The sequence below is a fragment of the Hibiscus syriacus genome, unplaced genomic scaffold (genome assembly GCF_006381635.1).
Source record: "Hibiscus syriacus cultivar Baekdansim isolate YM2019G1 unplaced genomic scaffold, ASM638163v2 tig00112491_pilon, whole genome shotgun sequence".
Classification (NCBI taxonomy): domain Eukaryota; kingdom Viridiplantae; phylum Streptophyta; class Magnoliopsida; order Malvales; family Malvaceae; genus Hibiscus; species Hibiscus syriacus.
Genome location: NW_024063344.1, coordinates 895047 through 918566, shown reverse-complemented (window position 1 = coordinate 918566; position 23520 = coordinate 895047). Strand labels below are relative to the sequence as shown.

Here is a 23520-nt window from a genome sequence, read left to right as displayed (position 1 = left end):
CAACATTTGTCCACGTACAGATTGATTCGAAGAAAGAAACAAGAAAGGAAAGGAAAGGAAAGGAAGAAGGCATAAATACGGGGTAATTTATTATTTTTTGTTGTTCATATTTTGTTGTTGTGTATGTGTAAATTAGTTAGTTAGTTAGTTTATATTAGATTATATAAAATTAATTTGTTTAATTTATTACCGTTTAAAAAAATATTGTGTTTAAAAATATTTAGTATTGTTTTAATAAAATATTTTGTTTAATTTATATTAGATTAAGTGTAAATTAGTAAGGAGTAAAAATTGAATGAAATATAATCTTAAAATTTATAACAATTAATTAACAAATTGTTTGATATTTAAAAAAATAAAATATTATCAAACTAATCATTATTATTAGTAATCATTACTAAATGATTTATGAAATTATCTTATCTAATTTTTTAATCTAAATTTATATATATATATATATATATATATATATATATATATATATTTATAGAGAAAATGAGCAACAACTTTTCACGATTGTCCATTATAATGGACAAATTATGGAAAATGAGGTCGGAGTTGTTTTTCAGTCTGAAAAACCCATAAATATGATGTTCAAAAAAGACATCACATTTATAGAAATGAAGCAGAAGATAAAAAGAAAAATTTGAGCTGCAGTGGATGGTTTGAGGTAGAGATTTATGATATGTCCCAACCCAGTCAGATATGTTGCAGTTCCACTTGAAGATGATGATGATATTGGAACCATGATTGGATTACATGAGTCAACCAATATAGCAATTATTGAGTTATTTGTTGATGTGCGTAACATATGTGATGTTCCTGGGTCATCAAGAGATGTGGCTCGAAATTCATCTGAAATGGCTTTCGATCATGAGTTTCAGTACCCGACATACAGGTTCCAAAACAATTTTATGGAACTAATAGAAAGTGGAAATGAAGTCGGAGGGACATCTGCAGCAGCAGAGTATGAGACGAGAAACATACCAGAATTTGTTGTTGATATTGATGCTGAAAATCGATGGGGAGAAATTCATGATGATTCAAGCGAAGATGAAGAAACCGAAGAACCCGTTTTGGGTAACGATGAAATTTTTTCAATGAAGGTGCAATTGATGAAGTTTCGACACCGTATGAAGCTACTCCTCACATGTACGAGATAGACTATGATGCGATGAGGACACCTAAATTCCCAAACATGCCATATTTACCTCCGTACCAAATGCCTGAATCATTCGATAATTCTAGTGAATTTTTCAGTTGGGGTGCAATTTAGAGGAAAAAAATGAAACTACGCTGGTGATTAAAGAGTACTGCATCAAATGCCATGTTGATGTCCATGTTGCAGAGTCAAACCAGAAAACCCTATACGCGAAGTGTATAAAATATGGCCCAGAGTGCAAGTGAAAGATCAGAGTGTCGAAAAATCAAAGGCATGATGTTTGGGTCATCATGAGGTACAATGGTCCGCACACATGTTTACGAAACTCCATCGAACAAGACCACCGACTATTGGATTCCGATGTAATATGCAAATACGTGAAGGCGATGGTTGAAAAGGATCCAAGGATATCTTGTTCAGTGTTAGCTGCATCTATTCGAAGTCAATTTGGATATCAAGTAAAATATGGCAAGGTGTGGAATGCGAAGATGAAGGCAATGAAGCTGACGTATGGAGATTGAGATACATCGTACAATGAGCTACCACATTTTCTACAAGCAATGAAGCGATTTATCCCAGGAACCATAGACTATTTTGGGCATTCAAGGCATGTATTGAAGGATTTCCATTTTGCAAACGTATGATCCAAGTAGATGGTACGTGGTTGTATGGTCAATATAGGCATGTGCTTTTGATGGAAGTTGCTCAAGATAGTGAGTGAAATATCTTCCCAATTGCATTCGCCATTGTTAAGGGAAAGACAACAAAGGCTTGGGATTTATTTCTGACCAATCTACATCAATATGTTGTTCGTGAAGATAGAGTTTGTTTGATATCCGATAGAGGAATGGGTATTTTGGCGGCAATTGAACGACCAGGAAGTCGTTGGATACCTCCGATGCATATCCGACATTTTGTATTCGTCATATTGGCAAGAATAGTATCGACCAGTTTCATAACGCATACATTCGTAGCGAGATAGTTAGCATGGGTAAGTTTTATTTTCAATATTTATGCATTTTTTACGTGGTTTTTTTAATTACGGTTTAACACAATATATTATGGAACAGGATACGAACTACGTCGACCAAATTTTGACAAGAGATAGGAGAATTTGAAGGTATTTTACGATGATCAGCGTGTTTAGAAGTGGGTTTCAAAAATACCGCGGGAAAAATGGTCGCAAGCATACGATGAAGGTCAGAGATACGAAAATATGACCACAAACCTTGTTGAAGCCATTAATTTGGTACTAAAAGGTACACGCCATCTCCCAATAGCGAGTGTGGTGAAAGAGTCGTACTTTAGATTGGCTAAAGTTTGGTCGGATAAAGGCAAGGAAATTGAGAGTCTCATAAAATGAGGTAAAACTTGGGCTCCTACAATGGTGGAATCAATGGAAGCAAATGAGTGATTGGCAACATCAATGGTTGTTCATAATTTCGACCGAGTTGGTCATACTTTTGTCGTGTCGTGCATACGCCGTAACGTCAGAGGAGAAGACCAAACATTTAGAGTTGATTTACGACACAAATGGTGTGATTGTGGTCGTTTTCAGGAATGAAAATATCCATGTGCTCATGCAGTCGCTGCATGTATGTATACTGGTGTAAGCGCATACACCTATGTTGATTAATGCTTTCACCTACGTAGGATATTAAATGTCTACAGTTATGCGTTTAGACAGATCCCGAATGAATCATATTGGCCCAAAAAGGATCATGACGAATGTCTGCCAAATTCAATGCTTCGCAGAAGTCCAAAGGGTCGACATGAGTCCACTCGTATTCATACCAGTATGAATTTCCATGCTAGAGAGAGAGGTCAAGCAAAGAGATGTGGATTATGTAAGGGTGAATGTCATTCAAAAAATAATTGTCCTAATTTACCAAGATATAAGCCTCATCATTAGTAATCATATGTGTATTTCTATGTATTTATCCGGATTTAATTTTGTAATGATTTATAATTCGATGACTTGAACAGATTTGAATGGACGTGTGGTTCAATTAACCATATTTTCGTTACATAACTAATACCCATCCATGGAACACTTGTTTGATTTGTAATAATGATATGATTTGATTTAGTAATGATTTGATAATCATGATTTAATAATGATTTTATATTTAAAATTATAATAATTATTTAGTAATGATTATTAATAATGAAATTATTATTAATATTTAATAATTTGATAGTAATGATTAGAAATAATGAAATTATTATTAATATTTAATGATTTGGTAGTAATGATTAGTAATAATGAAATTATTATTAATATTTAATGATTTGATAGTAATGATTTAGTAATTATTAGTAATAATGAATTTATTATTAATATTTAATGATTTGGTAGTAATGATTAGTAATAATGAAATTATTATTAATATTTAATGATTTGATAATAATGATTTAGTAATAATGAAATTATAATAATGATTTAATACTAATAGAGTAATAAATTATTATATCTTCACATTGAAGTTGAATTTATGTAATTTTTGTCGATAAATTATTCGAACGGAGTTTTTAAATAAAGAGACCTAATTGATATGACATTTATAATTTGATGACTTGAATAGATTTGAATGGACGTGTGGTTCAATTAACCATAAAAATGATTTAATAATGATTTTAATATTTAATGATTTGATGATTTAATAATGATTTTAATATTTAATGATTTTATGATTTAGTAATGATTTGATAATAATCATTATAATAATGATTTAGTAATAATCATTATAATAATGATTTAATAATAATGATAATAATGATTTAGTAATGATTTGATAATAATGATTTATTATTAATATTTAATGATTTGAAACTAATGATTTACTAATGATTATTAATAATGAAATTATAATAATGATTTAATACTAATGATTTAATAATTATTACTAATAATATGGAATAATAACAAATGAGTTTACAAGTGTGGACTACTCGAATTTAAATTTATACATAGTCGAATTTATTAATGATTTCTAAATATTTAATGATTTGATACTAATGATTTAGTAATTATTATTAATAATGATTTATTATTAATATTTAATTATTTGATACTAATGATTGATTTGATACTAAAAATCATTATAAATATGTCGAATTTGTTAAGGTTACAAAAAACTAGTCTAATTTCAATATATAATTTGTAAAAAATAACAAACGAGTTTACAATTGTTGTCAGTGTCGGGGTGTTGTTGAATGATAATGTTGGGGCGAACGTCTGATGCGTTGTGGCCATTGCGGTTGCTCAGGAGTATGGTACCTATCATCTTCATTCATTGGGGGCATTTGAACTGCCATGTGTTCAAAATCATACGTCGACGAAACATGGGAGAGTAAATGGGTGCCTTAGGCTGCAAAAACTCTGGTACGTATGCCGGGACAGTAGAATCATCAAATGTGTGATGCAACGATCCCGTATCGCCGAACGGTTGTGGTGCGCTATTATCCATATCGGTCATTTCCGCTTCAGGTTGTTGAGATGAACTCTCACTCGGTAGAGAGTATTCAGCTTTACCAAATCTTTTCTTAAACCTCAAAAAATGTTGCCTCTCTACCATTATTGTCAAGAACGGCTTTCCATTATCCCAAAAATAAGCAAGGTAAGTCGAAGTCTCAAAATTAAAGTCGTCATCTTGAATGTCGTCAAGAATTGGCATGAATGAAGCCCTATTGTTCCAAGCATTAATGTAGGTTTCATACTTCTCAACCTAATTAACATTTTCTTTACGGCGACCATCAAATCTGTACAGGTGGTCATGCATCTCTGTTGGGATTTTCGGAAGCTCGATTCGACAACCGAAACGGTTTGTAAAGAGGGGTCGGAATGGTTTTTGAGTTTAGGGATTAAGGAGATTGAAAGATAGAAAATTGCACAACGATTTAGAGTGGTTCGACTTTCTAAACCAATGTCTACGTCCACTACCTTAGCTCCTCACCAAGGATTTTCCAACAAATTCACTAATTTGTTCTTTCTTTTGAGGACAAAGAGATAACCTTACAACTCCCTAGTTTTTCCGGGCTAAACTAGAACCTTTCTCTAGTTTTTACACGGGATAAGCTAGAACCTTTCCCCTTTACAAAAGGATAAAATAAGTAAACAAGAAAACCTCTCTAAGGTAGGTGTTTACAAGATTGAGCTCACAAGAACAAAATATTTACAATAGAAAGTTGAAATAAGAATGAAAAACTATTCCCTTGTGTTTGATTGCTTGGATAGTTGTTCTCTCTATTCTTCAAGTGTCCATAGCTTGTATTTATAGCTTGGAATGTGTTTGATATTGTATATAGCCGTTGGAGATGTTTTGGAGCCATTTGGGGATGATTTTTCTACTCAAAAAGGCTGCCCATAACATGGTGCATCGGTGCACTATCATGGTGCATCGATACCCCTTCATTAAATTCAAATAAACTAGTCGTTACTAGCCGATGCAGCCTTCGTGCATGGATGCACAACAGGATGCATCGATGAATATCAAGATGCATTGATACACATCAGGATGCATTGATTCACTAAGTGCATTCAAAATGGAGTGCATGGATGCACTACATGGTGCATCGATGCACTAGTGCAGGTGCATGGATGCACTGCAGGGGTGCATGGATGCACTGTAGGGGTGCATGGATGCACTTTGACACCCTTTGGCATTTTTGCTCAAATCTGAATTTAATGGACTTTGAATTATTTTTGAAACCTTTTAAAAACTTTGAATAAATTCAATTCAAGTCCAAAAACATTTTGCCTTAAATTTGTTATATCGAAACATAATTCAACAATCTCCCCCTTTTTGATATAACAAAACATTTGAAAAATTGTTTTTGGCAAAACTCCCCCTTAATAAAATGTTTAATGAAAAAGATACCAATTGGTAACAAATACCAATTGTTTGAAAATATATGAAAATGTTGCTCCCCTTTTTCATTAAGAAATTGAATTTTTCAAACCAAAACTTCTCCCCCTTTTTGTTATATCAAAAATAATTCAATCTTTGAAGTTCAAAATAACTTTGGAGAGTAAGTAGTAAATTTGACATTTTAAAACTTATTTGAAAAATCAAAGCTCCCCCTCAATAAATGCATTCCAAACAAAATTAAGCTTTTAGGATCATGACACTTAAACAAAATTGAATTTCAACAAAGAATAAAAAAACATGTTAGTAATACATGAAATTCAATATAACCAAGTCTAAAATACTTTATGCAATATTAATTATTAAAATTAAGTGCATATGCATAAAGTTTTCCAAAAATGTTATGCATTTAAAAATTTTGATATCAATTGTTAGAGAGATATCATTTTCATTTAAATCATATGCATAAACATTTAAATTTAGGTCAAAAAAAATTAAAATTTGTAAAATCAAAGTTTTTGAAAAATTGATATCAATTGTTAGAGAGATCATTTGCATTAAAACCAATTTTGACCAAAATTTTATTATGATGAACTAAAATAAATTATATAAAATTTAAAATGTTCATCATAACCATTTTTTTTAAACATACATGATATTAAAAACAATGCATAATCATTTAAAATAAAAACTCATGCATGCATAAATCCTATGAGCAACCAAATAACTAAAATTAAAAACATTAAGCTTAGAGGTTACTCATTCCTTTTCATGTGTGGCTAGAGCATCTTGAATATCATCATCTTCATCAACATTGCTCCCACACACCTACAAGAGACATTCATTTCGATTCTGGTATCCAAATTGCTTTGGATCCTTGGACGTTAGTTTCAATGCCCCTTGTTCCCTTAGGAACCCATACTTGTCTAATTTTAAAATGTTTTCCTTTCTTTAAAGGACAAGTACGTTCCAAATGACCATAAAAATGACAATGTGAGCATTTTTCCATTTTTAAACATAATAGGTTATTTTTAGAAATTAATTCTTTTTCTTTTGTTAAGCCTTCAAGCTTAACTCCTAACTCAAAATTTTCTTTTTCTAAATCATTTATTTTGATTTTTGAAAGCTTTAAATTATTTTTCAAAATTTCATTTTGATTTTCAAAATCAACTTTTGCTTTCAAAATCAAGTTATCTTTAATTTTGAGTTTTGAAATTAATTTCATATATTTGGAATTCATGGTCTCAAATCCCAAATACAACCTATTATAAGCATCTTGTAACTCATCAAAAGTAAATGAATTAAATTCATTTAAGTTAGAAGATACCTCGAATTCTTCTTGAGTTGTCATGAGGAATAGGTTGACTACTTCATCTTCATTATTGAAATCATCTTCATCACTCCAAGATGCAACAAATGCCTTCTTCCCCTTTTTCTTTAGAAGAGGGCATTCATACTTGACATGCCCCTTTCTTTGATAATTGAAACATATCGGAGGACTCTTCTTCTTGGTTGATTCATGTTTCACTTCATTGGAAATCATGAATCTCTTGAGTTCCTTCAAGAGCTTGACCATCTCTTCTTCTTGTTCATCATCATCTTCATCCACCTCATCACTTGAATCTTGATAGCTTTCATTGGTGGATTTGAAGGCAATGCCTACCTCCTTCTTCTTCTTGTTTTTCTTCTCTTCCCTTTCTTCATCTTCCTTCACCATCATCTCATGAGTGAGAAGGGAACTAATTAGCTCATCGAGAGTGAGATACTTTAAGTTTCTTGCTTCGATAATGGTTGTCTTCTTCGATTGCCACTCCTTTAGAAGAGAGTAGGCCATCTTCCTCACAAGCTTCTCATTAGGGATTACTTCTCCATATCCCTTGAGACCGTTGACAATTACAAAAAATCTATCCGGCATAGCTTTGATGTCTTCATCAGGTTTCATCTTCAAGTTCTCGTAGCTATGGTTGAGAAGACTTTTCTTTGATTCCCTCACTTCGTCGGTTCCTTCATGAGTGACTTGGAGCTTATCCCAAATCTCTTTGGCACTAGAACAAGATGAGATTCTTCTATATTCATTTGGGCCTAAAGCACATAATAGAATATGTATAGCCTTAGAGTTAAGCTGGAAATTTTTCTGCTCTTCTCTACTCCAATCGTTGTACTTGTCGGGTGGAGAGGAGTAACCGTCCATGATTGAGTTCCAAGCTCCTAGATTGTAGGATTGAATAAAGTACATCATCTTATTCTTCCAATGTGCATAATTTGCTCCATTGAAGAAGGGTGGCTTGTTGACCGGTTGTGAATCCATAATAGGATATTCTTCAAGATAATAAGTACCGGAGGAAAAAGTCATTTCTTTGTCGGTTGCGTCAAAAATTGGTAGAGCTTCTTCGAGGATCGTCTCGAGATGGTTAAACCTTCTTAACGAGTTAGGCTCTGATACCAATTATTGGGATTTTCAGAAGCTCGATTCAATAACCAGAACGGTTTGCAAAGAGGGGTCAGAATGGTTTTTGAGTTTAGGGATTAAGAAGATTGAAAAATAGAAAATTGCACAACGATTTAGAGTGGTTCGACTTTCTAAACCAAAGTCTACGTTCACTACCTTAGCTCCTCACCAAGAATTTTTCAATAAATTCACTAATTTGTTCTTTCTTTTGAGGACAAAGAGATAACCTTACAACTCCCTAGTTTTTCCGGGCTAAACTAAAACCTTTCCCTAGCTTTTACACGGGATAAGCTATAACATTTCCCCTTTACAAAAGGATAAAAAAAGTAAACAAGAAAACCTCTCTAAGGTATGTGTTTACAAGATTGAGCTCACAAGAACAAAATATTTACAAGAGAAAGTTGAAATAAGAATGAAAAACTCTTCTCTTGTGTTTGATTGCTTGGATAGTTGTTCTCTCTATTCTTCAAGTGTCCTTAGCATGTATTTATAGCTTGGAATGTATTTGATGTTGTATATAGTCGTTGGGGATGTTTTGGAGCCGTTTGGGGATATTTTTCTACTCAAAAAGGCTGCTCATAACATGGTGCATTGGTGCACTATCATGGTGCATCGATACCCCTTCATTAAATTCAAATAAACTAGTCGTTACTAGCCGATGCAGCCTTCGTGCATGGATGCACAGCAGGATGCATCGATGCACAACAGAATGCATCGATGCACATCAGAATGCATCGATGCACTAAGTGCATTCGAAATGGAGTGTATGGATGCACTGCATGGTGTATCGATGCACTAGTGCAGGTGCATGGATGCACTGCAGGGGTGCATGGATGCACTGCAGGGGTGCATAGATGCACTTTGACACCCTTTAGCATTTTTGCTCAAATCCGAATTTAATGGACTTTGAATTATTTTTGAAATATTTTAAAAACTTTGAATAAATTCAATTCATGTCCAAAAACAGTTTCCCTTAAATTTGTTATATCGAAACATAATTCAACAGTCTCAACCCAATTCACCTGAAGACGACCATCTATGTTTTGGAAAAGGTCATGATCCTATGGACTCCGCGAAATAGGTTGGTGGAAGTGGAATTGCCTCAGTACTCTATCCCCAAATTAGATCTCAACACAAGCAAAATTGATCAATGGTGTAACAACACACCAATATTGAAACCCATCTAAAACATCGTGCGACACCAACGCCAAAATTTCTTCATTCATGTATGGTCTCCAATTAAACTATAAAATTAAAATAACAATAAAATTGATTTAAATCAAATAATATAGTTAATTTAAATAATAATTAAAAATAACATATTATACATACCTCCTTTTTGGCCTTAATGTCGATCTTCAGCATGAACTCTTTAATGTTGTTGTGCACCAACCCCGTGCCTTCAATTTTATGTCTCCATCTGTATATCAATCAAAACAAAAATATGGTCATTTTGTTCAATAATTTTAATCAAAATAAATATTTTATAATTAATGTTTTATATTAAAATAGCTGATTCATATTACCTTCAGGCAAGTGGAAAGTTAACCGCAGTCTGACTAATCGGTGTCAAAAATGGAAGTCTATGCCAAGCCCATGATTGTAGAAGCAACAGACATCCACCGATTTTTGTTGTATTATTATCATTCACGACTAATGACGCCTTGCACATATCACGATACAAGAACGCCAATATCGCCGATCCCCAGCTATATTGCCTACTATTCTCAAAATTTCTTAAAAAAAGAAGATATTGAGTATGAACATAACTACCGGATTTATCCGGCATCAAAATTCCCTCAATCAATTGTAATATATATGCTCGTGTTGCATATATAATTTTGTGCTCCATACTATTTGGTTGAAGCTGAAATTCATTCTTCAACCATGACAACCTCACACGCCACCCTCTAGACTCTGGTGGTACGAGCGTTTTCCCAAGAAACAAGCTGCAAAGTTGTACCACATTATTAAACTCATATGACATTACCATCGGCATCCCATTTGTTTGGACCCCGAGTTGCATTGCCACATCCTCTAGAGTTATCGTACATTCACCACACGGCAAATGAAACGTGTGTGTTTCTGGTCTCCAATGTTCAATCAATGCACTGATCAAACCTGAGACCAACTTGTAATCTCGCACAAATGTTACATACCAAAATCTAGCCTCTTGCAAGTTTTCTTCTATCAATCTGTGTGGCTTGGGCACTTTATGTAGCCGAAAATGAAAGGCTCGCTGCTCGTCCTCCTGCAATTAAATATTTAAAAAAAATTATCACAATCATAAAATAATATTCAAATATTTATTAATAATAATTCATTAAACAAATATTTTATTCACCATTATTCCCAAATGACTTGAAATATGTTCATTGTCAAGTCTCAGTATTGGAATTTGGTCAGCCATTCAAATGAATCTGTAAAAAAATTTAAACAACAATATTTAAAAAATCATTTAATATAATCTAATGTTAACTAACTAATTTACACTACACAAGAACAAAAAATAACAAATTATAACTTAAACTAATAAACTATTTTTTTATTATAATACAACTTAAATTAAACTAACAAATTAACTAGTTTTTTTCATATAATATAACATCGACGAACTAACAAACTAATATAAATTAAACGACATATAATAATTGATTTAATATAAACCATAAATATTTTTTAATAAAATAACGACATATAATAAACCATATATATTAATTTAATATGATTCAACAAACAAATTAAATATTATTCTTCAACATTAATCTAACTTAAACTTACAAAGTAATTAACTAAAATTTTGTTATATTATATAACTAACCTAAACTATGCCCACTAACTAACTCACTAACTAACTAACTAATAATTTAAACTAATTTAAATTATGTTCGGTTACCTTTCTTTCTTTCTTCTTCATTTCTTCTTCCTTTCCTTCACCTTTCTTTCTTCCTTCTTACAACCGACAACCCCCTCACACCATATTATATAGCAACAACCCCCTCACCCATGAATTATTGTAGCCATATATTGAATCAAAGACAATAATTTTTGGTTCAGCCTGGTCCACCCGTGAACTATTGCAATAATGCAGCTATTAAGGTTGCATGCATAAGGGAATCACGCCAGCTGGTGCATGAATTATTTCTGCATTTTACAGCTCAAATCATGCTACAATAATGCAGCTATTACAGCTACATGTATGAGGTCTCGTGAGCAGCTGCAAGAGGAATCACGCGGGAGCAGTGATAGGACGCTGGGAGTGCATGGTGACCTACAAGGTTGCCGGAGGGCATGGCGACCTATGTGTTGGGTCGTGCATGTGCCATGCAAAACGTTCAAACGTTCGTTCATTCTCTCATTGGCATTTATCGGGAAGATGGCCACGTAGTAGGTCGCCCGGAAGGCATGGCGACCTACGGCCAACACTGTGGATTTCACCTTATTTGAGCAATTAATCTTGGGAGTGCATTATCTCGTGAAATAATTTGTTCGAAAACATTATCTCGAGAGTTTTGCCGTATAAAAACATTCAGAATTCCTACCTATATTTTTTCAAATTAATATATTGTTTAATGAACCTTTCAGAAACAATTATATTTTTATTATTTGATTTTACTTATCCTAATTATATTAATTATATTTTGTTTATAATAAAATAAAGATAAGTTTTTAATTTTTATTTAAAACTATTCCTTGTATATTCACTGCGTCTGTGCACATGAATTTATCATAATTATATGCTTTAATTATGCTAAGTTTTCAATTACTATAGTTAAAATAGTATTTATGGTGAATTTTTAATTTTTATTTACAACTAATAAAAGTTAGTGTTGTTAGGGGTCGTTTGATTCACTGAATATAAGAATATCATTAGAAATGAGATTACTAAAATGTTACATTACTTATTTGCTTAACACATTACTGGAAATATTATTTTATCTTGTTTGATTTGTTTGACAAAAATGTAAGATTACAATGTTTGATTGAATGAATATAAGATAAGAAAAATATATATTTTACCAAATTTTCTTTGAGATATATTTTCTTTTTTAACAAGTTGAATTCTTAATATTAAAGTTAAAATATTTAGATGAAAGTTCATAGAAAATATAATTTTCATTATTTCTAATTTATATAATTTTAATAAAATTTATATACAAATAACTTAATATATATTTTTTATTATTTTTAATATTTATTTCTTTGAAAATACAGAAACATACTTATATCAATATAAGTATGTGTTTATTTTTCGTATCAAGATATTGAAAGATGTACATACTTACACCGATGTAAGTATGTGTTAATTGCTACATTTTTTTATTTTATTCATGCTACATGTATGATTTATACAACGAAACATCATGTCGAATTATTTGATAAAATTAATAGAAAACATAAAACATATAATATAAAAAACTTTTTATCGTATGCATCAATTATTTTATAATAAGTATTAAAAAATTTAGAACCACAATAAGAAATAAAATAAATTTATACCAAAATAAAAAATATATTTACTTTATAATATCCAAAAATATGTGATATATAACCTAAATCAACGACCAAAGGAGAAAGTAAATTATAAAATTAAGGATTATCATACAATTTAAAAGAATAAAAGAGATGATAGTTTTGAAATAATTTATTTGCTTGATGGTAATTTTGTCCGAATTGACAAATAACGAGGATACCGGATGGAATGAGATTTCAGGGAATCCAAACCAAAATAACTATTGTAGGTAATGTTTCATTACCTCTTAAGGTGCGTTTGGTTCACGAAATGTAAAATTACCAGTAGGAATAAAAGATTACCAGGGAATAGGATTACTGATAATGTTGTATTTTGTGTTTGGTTGGTTTAGCAGGAATGTAAGATTACCGTGTTTGGTTAAAGGAATAAAAGATTGTTGGAATATATATTTTATCAAATTGTCCTTATTATATATTTGTATAATATTACAAGTTGAAAAATATTTATATATTTTCTTTAAAAAATTTAAATTCATAAAATTTGTATATGTTTTTTACAAAATTAAAAATATAAAAAATGTTTAATGAAAGTGTAAAATTTTATTTTAACTCCTGAACTTCATATAAAATTTTAATTATAGATTTTTTGTAAATCTAAAATAGTTTAAGGATAAATTTGTAATTTAACCTTCGTAGAATTTTTATTATTCAATAACAGAAGAATGATATTTTTGAAAAAAAAAATTAAGGGAATTTTAGTCCAAAACGACGGTAATATTACAATACGTAAGGGAAGGGAGGTAATGATATTCCCAGTAATATACCCAAAAAATTTACTATTGATAATAAAACATTACCGAAAATGACATTCCCGACCAACCAAACACCCCAAAGTTTTTTCCTCTAGCGGCCTCTCCCTTCAATTTTTAATATTATATAGATGGTCGCTCTAATTTTTTATATACCTTATTTGATAATCGATTTAAAAATAATAATTATTTGTATTGTCGATTTATTTTATTTTGATTATTAAATTATAAATTCTTATTAATTTAATGATATGAATTTTAAATTTTACCTCTAAACATATTTTTTAAAAACAACCTAAAACCCTCTTTTCTAAAAGAAATTAGCCTTCTCTTCCGTGACCTAAACACTAAACCTGGACTTATTCTGTCCGTAACTTTCAGTCGTCGTCTGTGTCATTTCTGGAGAAGAAAAACTCTGAGAAAATTAATAGTTATATCGGCAACCACGACTCCGGTCACTAACCCGCCAAGCAAACCAACACTGCAAATAATAAAACTTGCCTGCTTTGTTGAGACCATGGCCCAAAAGATGAGGGATATGCTTTATGAAAGATTTATGGGCTAAAAAGGCATAATCCTTGTTTGCAAGCTTCTTGACCAACTTTTTGTTCTTGTTTGGCTTCTTCTTCAGTGCCTCTACATCCTCCATGTAATCCAAACCAATCTTCTTAGCCTGCGATACAAATCAAACCACTTTAATAAAAAAGTCATCGCAGAAATTGGAATTCAGATGGTACAAGTAGGTAGTTTTATATGTATGAAGAAATAAAATGTTATTCTAAGCAAACCAAGTTTCACCTAAGAAAGCAGTAGAAATACTTCTTCCACATGTTGAGCATCTCCAGGCATGCATATCTTCATCTTGGGCTCAGGAATGTGTGGCAGCCTCAGCCTCACGGAACCAGGGAAGCACTTTTGTTTTTTAGGGTCAATGACTCGTACTTTTTCAGCTCAATCAGGAGTTCGTTGCTCTCGGTGAACTTGTCATTTTTCTCTTTGAAACGAGCCACAAGTTGGAATAGTTTCTCAAGTAAGTATGGACCGAAGAATATCGACGGTCCTTCCTAAAAGTTGATAAGTTCATCTCTCTCGTATAAAATCCAACTTCTATTCATGTCTCTAAGCATCACTCTAAAGCTAACTGCAAATAAGAAACTCAAAATCTTTCATGAAACAAATCATAAATGAACATATATTGTAACCCTTTAAACTTGGTCTATACGTTATGAATATTTAAAATTTTATGAAGCGTGTGTGTCGCATTTCAAGTGATTGACTGATTTTAACGAATCTCTTTAACAATTGTGATAGACCAAACATTTAAAATGATAACATCACAAACGTTAAACACTTACGTTAAACCAAAAAATACATGTATCTAAATGAGAAAAATGAATAGTTTGAGGATTTTTTTTATATTAAGCCATTACTAAATAAAATCAACCGCATATATATCACGTGGGGCAAATTGTGGGTATCAATCGCGATCAAAACTGGTAATGGGTGACCTGTTTCTCCGTCCTAGTGGGAAAACGGCTAAATGTGAAAGCCTGTAAATTTGATTGTTCTGAGGTCCCCTGCCCTGTCTGTTTTTCCCATACTCTCGCCTGCCTGTCTGATTGGCAATTTTACGTGGTTTTTTTTAATGAAAATAAAATGAAAAGATCCAAGACCGATAGAGTCATATGTAGGGTATCTGTCGCAGTAGATAATGAAAGTTGGCACAACCAACCAAACCATGAAAACGATCAATATTCTTAGCAAATCAAATGAAAACAAGGAAGGTTGTGTTGGATCAGAGATAATAATTTGTATGTTGTAGTAGGTGATGGATTATCATCCAACTCAACATCAATGTCATCAATTGTACAAATGGCCCTGCTCCACATTTTGAACCTCTTCATTCTTTTCTATCCTTTAGATTTTTTTATGGGATGAATATTGGCTATACATATATTATTTCATTTCCAACATAAATTTTGTGTACGTCGAATCTTGAATTTTTTTTTATCTGTATAAGATTTCATTTATGTTTTGATTGCTTAATATTTCATTTATATAAATTTTATAAGTTAGAAATTATTACTACGACTATGTATGTCTGTTCTGTCTAAGGGTTGAAAATTTTACGAGAAAAGCCCAGCTTTGGGCATAACAACTGATATGATGTTACTTGTTCGACCGAACTTAAAGCCCAACAAACCTTTCCTTTATTTGTTAGAACAGACCATCAGCCTGCAACTTAGCTTCTTCTTGCGGAATTTAGAGCCCAATTCTTGCGATAAGAGCTACATTAATGCATATACCATTTGAACGACAACAAACAATAATAGACATGTAACAGGGCATGTAAGCAGAAACATACACCATTTGACTCGCATTCAAATTTTGCTCCTTTTTTGGCCATGGAGGACCCTTCTTGTAGAGTTGTGAAAAGCTAAAGTTATACAAAATTCCTTCATTCATTCTCTGTGTTTTTTGTTTCCATCTTCTCTTTCTCCTTCGACTGTTTCTTTTGATCCCAAAATGTGCACTTCGAAAAGTGCAGCCGCCGGTTGCCTTTCAGAGATCATACGTAGAATTCTTTGCTCCAGGACTCTCCCAACACACCCTTCTGATCACACTACCGAGGAGGCTAATTCAGTAGATAGTTTCAACAAGCAAGTACAATTCAATGATGCTGCCCCCAAGGTCGCTCCGGGGATTGTTGCAAGGCTAATGGGGTTGGATTCCTTGCCTGAAACAAATTTGCTTAAGACACGACTACATCCGAATTTGATTACAAGAAGCAGGTCGACAAATTCAGCGGATTAAGCAAGATGCCGCTGGTTCAATCCATGGGAAACATAGACGACTCGACTCTGCATTGTCTTTCAGATATATGCCTACTTACTTTGAGCTGGAAAATGAAGAGTTTTTTGTTATCAGCTTTGAGAAGGGAAGTGAAAGGAAAGAGCAGAAATCCAAGGAAAGGAAAAAGTAGAGGGAGTGGAGAATTGAAGCAAAAGAAAGAAAACAAGGAAAATGGGGTAGACAAAGTTCCCGAGGAAGATGATGAACAAGTTAGGAAAAGGGTTTCAAATGTATTGGATGAGGAAAAGATGAATAGAAGAATTGCTGAGAAGCCTAATCGAGAAATAGCCAAATGTAGGGAAGCTAGTGATTTGTTGTTTGAGAAACCAATTCGCTTGGAGAAGAAAGGATCAGTGCCCTATGGTGCGAAACTGAGGAAGAAAAGGAAGAAAATAGTCCCCCGGAACTCAAAATGTAGAGCTTGAATACAGCTAAGATGATTCAAGCCCGGTTTCTGTTATTGTTTTTTATCAATTCATCATTGATCATGATGTTCCTACATCAGGTTGGTACTTTTCAATTCTTCATGTATTTGATTCTGTTTATGTTTACTAGTTAAACTGAATTTGGATTACTCGTAACAGAGGAAGATAAAGGGTTAAACCCAAGTAGGAGATTATCACCAGAGCTGGAAAATTATGGATGCAAATCTCCTTATAATGATGGTAATTTGATGGGAGATGATGATCCAAAGGAAAACAGAATTGAAGTGAAAAAATTGGGGACAAGGAAAAAAGATTGACAAAGTGAGAAACACCTGGAAGGGTGTGGTTGAAGCGGAGGTAGCTAAATCTAGTTGGTTATGCTCCAAGTCCAACCATGAACAACTAGAAGATATTACTGCATGTTTTGGATCAAAATTTCTAGACCAATTGTTAGATGAACTTCTCATTCAATTTTCTGGACCTTCCTCTTGTGGAATCTGAACCTGCAGTGATATCAGCCCCTGTAAAATTTTTCCAACTGCAAAATTCTATAGTCAAAGATATACAGCTTGTCAGTATCTATTTTCAAAGCTGTCATTTGTTGCTTCAATTTCTCAACTAAATATGATTTAAGTTTAAATTCCTCGCCATGAAAGATGTGGCTGACAGCCAATTGAACCCATTTAAAATATCCTGGAATTTTTCCAAAATCTGCATAACAATTAAAACTAGTAATGGAATATTATTTAAGAAATTAGTCAAAATCCTTGAACTCCGGTTTGAGGTTTGTTGTTTTATGTAATTAGAAATCAATCAACGAGATTAAGTAATGCACAGTCCCTACACCATAATTAAATTATCACATTGCAGGCAGCGCCGGCTGCAGGAGTCGGGGAGTGGAATCTGGGATTGAGATATATAATATTATGATTTGTTTAGTAACAACATTTTTTGTATTATCGGTTTCTGTTTCTGCATCTGCAAGAAACCTTGGTTGAAGATTGACAAAAAACATTCTGCTATTTTGGGAACAACAAGCAAAAGATTCGGGTTAACTTAAATATAAAGTCTAAATATCAAAACCGAATATCGTTAGAAATAGCTGTTGTTCATTCTCCTAGGCTTCTATTGCCCATTCCACTACAAGGTTACCCAATAAGAAAAGTTAATTGAAATGAAGGATAATCTTTTAACACAAGTAGGACTTTTTTTTTCTTGGTGCTCAAACAATTACACCCACTTTGGATTATGGAATCAATGAATCTCACTTTCTGAAATGACAAAAGTAGGATTTCACAATAATAAAAAGCTTGACAGCTAAATGACATTGTACAGATAGAAATATTACAGTGGGGTAATCAGAAGAAAACATCCATCAATTATTTGCGTTGTGTAAAGAAACAAAACTCTTCATGGTGTTTTAAGAAAGCAGAAGCTGGATGACATCAATTTCCATTTTTTACGGCTAAAGGAAGGAAGCATGTTAATGATTCAACACTATCAGGACATGGGAAAGGATAAGCAAGTTTTAACAGAAAATATATATATATATATATATTAATTAAATAATGCAGTAGTTTTTTGGTACATAAAATGTGAACAATAACATGTCCCCCCACCAACTGAAAATATACTAAATAATCAGTGCACTTGCTTCCATTTGCAAATTGAAATGAATGTAACACTGAAACATTGGCCTAATTCTACCCTCTTCTGCTTTGGGGATGAAATACGGACCATACAAAGAAGCGAACCGAGCTAAAATGAATAACAGATGATTATTCTTTAGAAACTAAGAGCAGTTATGTCAGAAACCTCTTGTTCTCTGCTCACCTTGTATTCGCTCCTGGTCCATTTCATTCTAATTATAAACGCTGAATATTAATGAAAAGTTAAAAAAAATGGGGAAAAAGAAAAGTACTTAAAGGTTAACTTGGGAGATAATGGTGGGGATAGCTTTGCTTTCAGGCCACCATCTGTTTCTGCTCCATGTACAACTGCTCCACCCAGGCAGGGAGCATTTCAGCACCTCCATTGTTGTTATGATGACACTGCTGCTCGTCGTCAAAACTTAACTGCCCGGAAATAGGAGGGTCTACCACCAGAGACTGCACCCAAGACACATCAGGCTCATCAGGAGTCGGTGATATAGCACGAACAGCATATCCCAAATTGCTGCCACTACTTCGAAACCCAAAGGAAGCGGATTTTCTTAGTTTATTTAGCTCTTCTCCGTGTATGCCCCAGTCTAGTTTGCCATCAGGGGAAACCCAATCTGATAGGTTAGATGGCATCGCACTTGCTGAAGTAGCTAGTGAAGAAAACCCTGAATGACAGTTTACAGCTGTGCGCTCAACAAAGCTCTGGCTCCGCTTTGCAAAGGCAGCTGACCTTGAACTTAAAACTGCAACAGCAGATGGCCCAGATGGATCAATCCCAAAGGATGCAGACGCCCTCGCCGAAGAGGATGGCAGATTTGATGGGTAGCTAGTGCGGAGCTGCTGATTAATATTCTGGCGCGAATGAGCTCCAGTGGGAGATTGCAGCTGAGATGCTGAAGCATCAACTGAGAGTCCTTGTATTTGTGACATAATACTAGGATCAAGAGATCCAAAAATATCTTCAAGGTTAGTCGGCTTCACCCCTTCGAACCTGTTTAGTTCACCAGATCGATCATCAGAGGCAAAAAACACTGCAGAATTGTTCCAGCTGGTTGGGGAGGAATGGCCAGACATCTCATCAATTAACTGCTTTTGCTGGCGGCGGCGATGACTTTCCAGGCCCAATAGTTCCATGTCTAAATCCATATCCCGAGCACTAATAGTAGTTTTCAATCTACTACCAGAAAGCTGCAAGGTAGGAGGTATGATATTGGACTGATTTGGCCACATTGATCCAGCCATTGGAGAAGAGGAACCAGTTGGGGTCAAGGGCAGTGTTGATGTTGGAGGTATCATAACAGATGGGGAGCCAAGTGCAAGTGGGCTCATGGAACCCATGTCTAGAGAAGAACTAGTAGCCAAGTAAGATCTCGGGGAAGGCACTGCTGAACCTGTTGAAGCATACAAGGGACGAAGCTCCTCAGGCTTGTGAGCAAAGAAACATACCCTCCTTGTGCAATTAGTTTCATCCTTGCATAAACGAGTTCTGTACTGGGCAGGATGAAGCCAGCACTCGAAAATACCATGAGCATACTCACAGTTATCACCGTGCCTGCAGGATCCCTTGCGAAATTCAGGGCAAGGGACACAGCTATAATGATATTTCCTAGGATCACGTCTCCTTGCATTCTCCCCAGGATGAACAAAGGGGCACACAGTCCAATCATGAGAATAGGCCCTCGAACAAGGCTTGACCTTGAAGGTATAAATCCTAAACTCATCTGTACCATAAATTCCATTCTTAATGTCCGGAAGAGTAAGATCAACAGGATACTCTTTCTTCTCAGTCCCGTCTTTTGAAACTCGAGGCATAGCATACTCTTGCTCCTCCATCCCTCCCATTTCATTTCCTAACTGAGCAAGCAAGCTGTCTATCTCATTAACACTGCCACTTCCTTTCAACAAAGGCTCCAACACCTTCTTCCTCAAGCCAAAAGCCGACTTCCAAACCGGAGCAATCAAATCACTAGGCCGGTTTCCATTAGCATCAAGAGAATCAGTATCAGCAGAAGCATCAAGCAAGGTTTTGATAACCTCAGCCGAATCAAAGGAGCCACCAGCAGCAGCACAGTGGAGAGCCGTGGCCCCATCTGAACCACAAGCCCTGTTAACATCAACACGTCCACTTTCAACAATATAATTCACCACATCCTTGCTCCCAAACAAGGAAGCAATCAAAAGAGGTGTCCTTTCTTCAAACCCCAACTTCTTCGAGCCCAATCGCCTTCCGTACCACAAGCTTGGCTCATCAATTTCATGACCCTCTTCTTCAACAGCAGTTCTAAAGGCAATCAAATCATTTGAAGCCGAAAATTCCAACAAAACCGATAACTTTTGAGAAACACCATCTTCTTTAACAGACTCGCCCTCCATGATTAAACCACTTTGAGTTGGCTTCCTCTTTGGACCACTGCACATGGAAATTTCTCAGCAAAAGAGAGAAATAAGGCTGAAATCCCACAGTTTATGAAATCAAACCCAAGGCATCATAATTTTTTCCCTAAAAGAATTCATTTTTTATAGATAAGGATCTGATCATTAAAAACCATAACCATTAACTACATACCAAATAAACTCACCCGATAATTAAAAGAAACCAAGACACAAAGTAAAAACCCAAAAAATGAAACAGAAAGGCAGTTACAAAAACTTGATAAAAAATAAACCGCACATGCAGAAATACTCACTCTAATCTCCAAACATGGTACCAACACATGGAAAATAACTACCCCCAACAATAAAAACACTTCAAAGTTTCATTCTTCTTCACATATTTTCTCACAAAGAAAACAGAAACATAAAAGAAAACACAAAAGAGAACATACCTTTGAAACACAAAGCTTTGAGAACAAGAACAAAAACCCAGAATGTCTCTTTGAGGAAAGGAAAGGAAAACCTTTGTGTGTTTTGAACTTGGAAGTTCGAACCCGAGCTTAAAAGAGAGAGAGAGAGAGAGAGAAAGCGAGAAATGAAAGAAAAAATATTATTTTTTAAAATATTATTTTTAATTCATAAAATTGATTTAAAATGACATATAATAATCTTTTAACAATCTTATGGAATTTAATATTTTAAATTTTAGATATTTTTTCTCTTCTAAATAGTTAAAAGTACTTTGTTCTTATGATGAAAATAGTCAAAAAGAATGAACCTCTTTTTTACCTCTAAAAAATTGAGAACCATTAAATACAAACACAATCGCAATCGCAAATGCACATGAAATTGCAAGTTAAACTCAAATTTTCCTTTTTCTTATATCTTTGTGGGGAATGTTTACGTGGAGAGGGGTCCACGGAGGGAGTGCTTAATATCTACCAGCTTTCAAATGATAAACTGGCACGTGTTTGTATTTTTTATTTTTTATGTGGAAACGGCCACTCCATTTTGAAGAAGAGAAAATCGCCTCAGTGACCAAAAAAAAGTTATAATATACGATTTTAACCAACTTTTTTTGGATTTGTCAAAATGACCAACAAAATCGCAACGCGAAATAAAAATCGCAACGCGATCCCCAGAATCGCAAATCAGTTTCCAAAATCGCAACGCGATTCTTGAAAATCGCAATGCGATAGTACAAATTCGCATTGCGATTTTCCAAAATCGCAACGCGAATATGAAAATCGCAACGCGAACACATAAATCGCAACGCGTATCCGTAAATCGCAACGTGTATCCGTATATCGCAACGCGTATCCGTAAATCGCAACGATAATACATAAAATTGCAACGCGTATCCGTAAATCGCAACGCGATATTTAAAGCGCCATTATAATCGCTACGCGTATTTTATTTTCAAATTACAAAAACCAATATTAAGACAAAATCCCGTAATCACAACTCATAACCTAAAACCTAAAATCACAACTCAGTCCCATCTCCATCTCTCACTCTCTACGGCGAAGAAATCCGTCCCCATCTCCGAAGATTTCCGTCCCCATCTCCGGCGAAATCCCTCACAACCATTCACGGTCAGAAATCCCTCACAATATTCAGAAATGGAAAATCAACCTCCGAGGGTTAGTTTTTTTAATTATTTTTATTTTGAAATGTTTGCATTATTGTAGGTTTTTCATATTGAAACTGATGATAAGTTTACTGGTCATTTCAATAATAGATTAACCATTTCACTTAGATTTCATTTCGTGTTACGATTCTGTCGTTGCGATTTTCATTTCGCGTTGCTATTCTCTCGTTGCGATTTTCAAGTTAGTATTTGTCTTTGTCTTTGTTCTGTCTTTTGGTTGAAGTAATGCAATCCATTCAAGTTTCAATTTGCAGAAGAGTCGCAACGAGATAAATGAAAATCGCAACGAGAGAATGACTGTCGCACCGAGAGAAATGAAAATCGCAACGAGAGAATCGCAACGCGAAATGAAAATCGCAACTAGAGAATCGCAACGCGAAACCAAAATCGCATTGCGATTTTCATTTCGCGTTGCGATTCTCTCGTTGCGATTTTCATTTCGCGTTGCGATTCTCTAGTTGCGATTTTCATTTCGCGTTGCGATTCTCTCGTTGCGATTTTCATTTCAACCAAAAGATAAAACAGTGTTGCAAATTTTAGTTTCAAGAATAAACTACTACTTTTTATGTTTATTGTTTTTGGTATATCTTTACAGTGTAGTTTTTGGTATATCTAACTTGGTATGTTTATTGTTTTTGTAGAAATTTTTTTCGGCTCAATTGACCTTGAGAAATAAAGTCAGCCTGGCCACTACAATTGCTTCGAAGCTTTCACCTGCTCAAAGACAATTGTTTGAGGAAACCTGCTTCGGGCCATGGCTGAGAGTACAGCATCCGGGTGGAGATGCTAATTTGAC

General features: G+C 34.0%; 1 protein-coding gene and 1 pseudogene across 1 annotated transcript; both read right to left on the bottom strand.

Moving 5' to 3' along the window:
- Positions 1 to 14185: 14185 nt before the first annotated feature.
- Positions 14186 to 16227, bottom strand: LOC120180276 (annotated as a pseudogene).
- A 2338-nt stretch (positions 16228 to 18565) lies between these two features.
- On the bottom strand, positions 18566 to 21616 carry LOC120180322 (zinc finger CCCH domain-containing protein 66-like). Its single transcript, XM_039185671.1, has 2 exons — positions 21526 to 21616; positions 18566 to 21110 (listed from the first exon to the last, which is right to left on the bottom strand). Exon 2 carries the CDS (start codon positions 21071 to 21073, stop codon positions 19004 to 19006), a length of 2070 nt encoding a protein of 689 aa, XP_039041602.1. The 5' UTR covers positions 21074 to 21110; positions 21526 to 21616; the 3' UTR covers positions 18566 to 19003.
- Positions 21617 to 23520: the final 1904 nt, after the last annotated feature.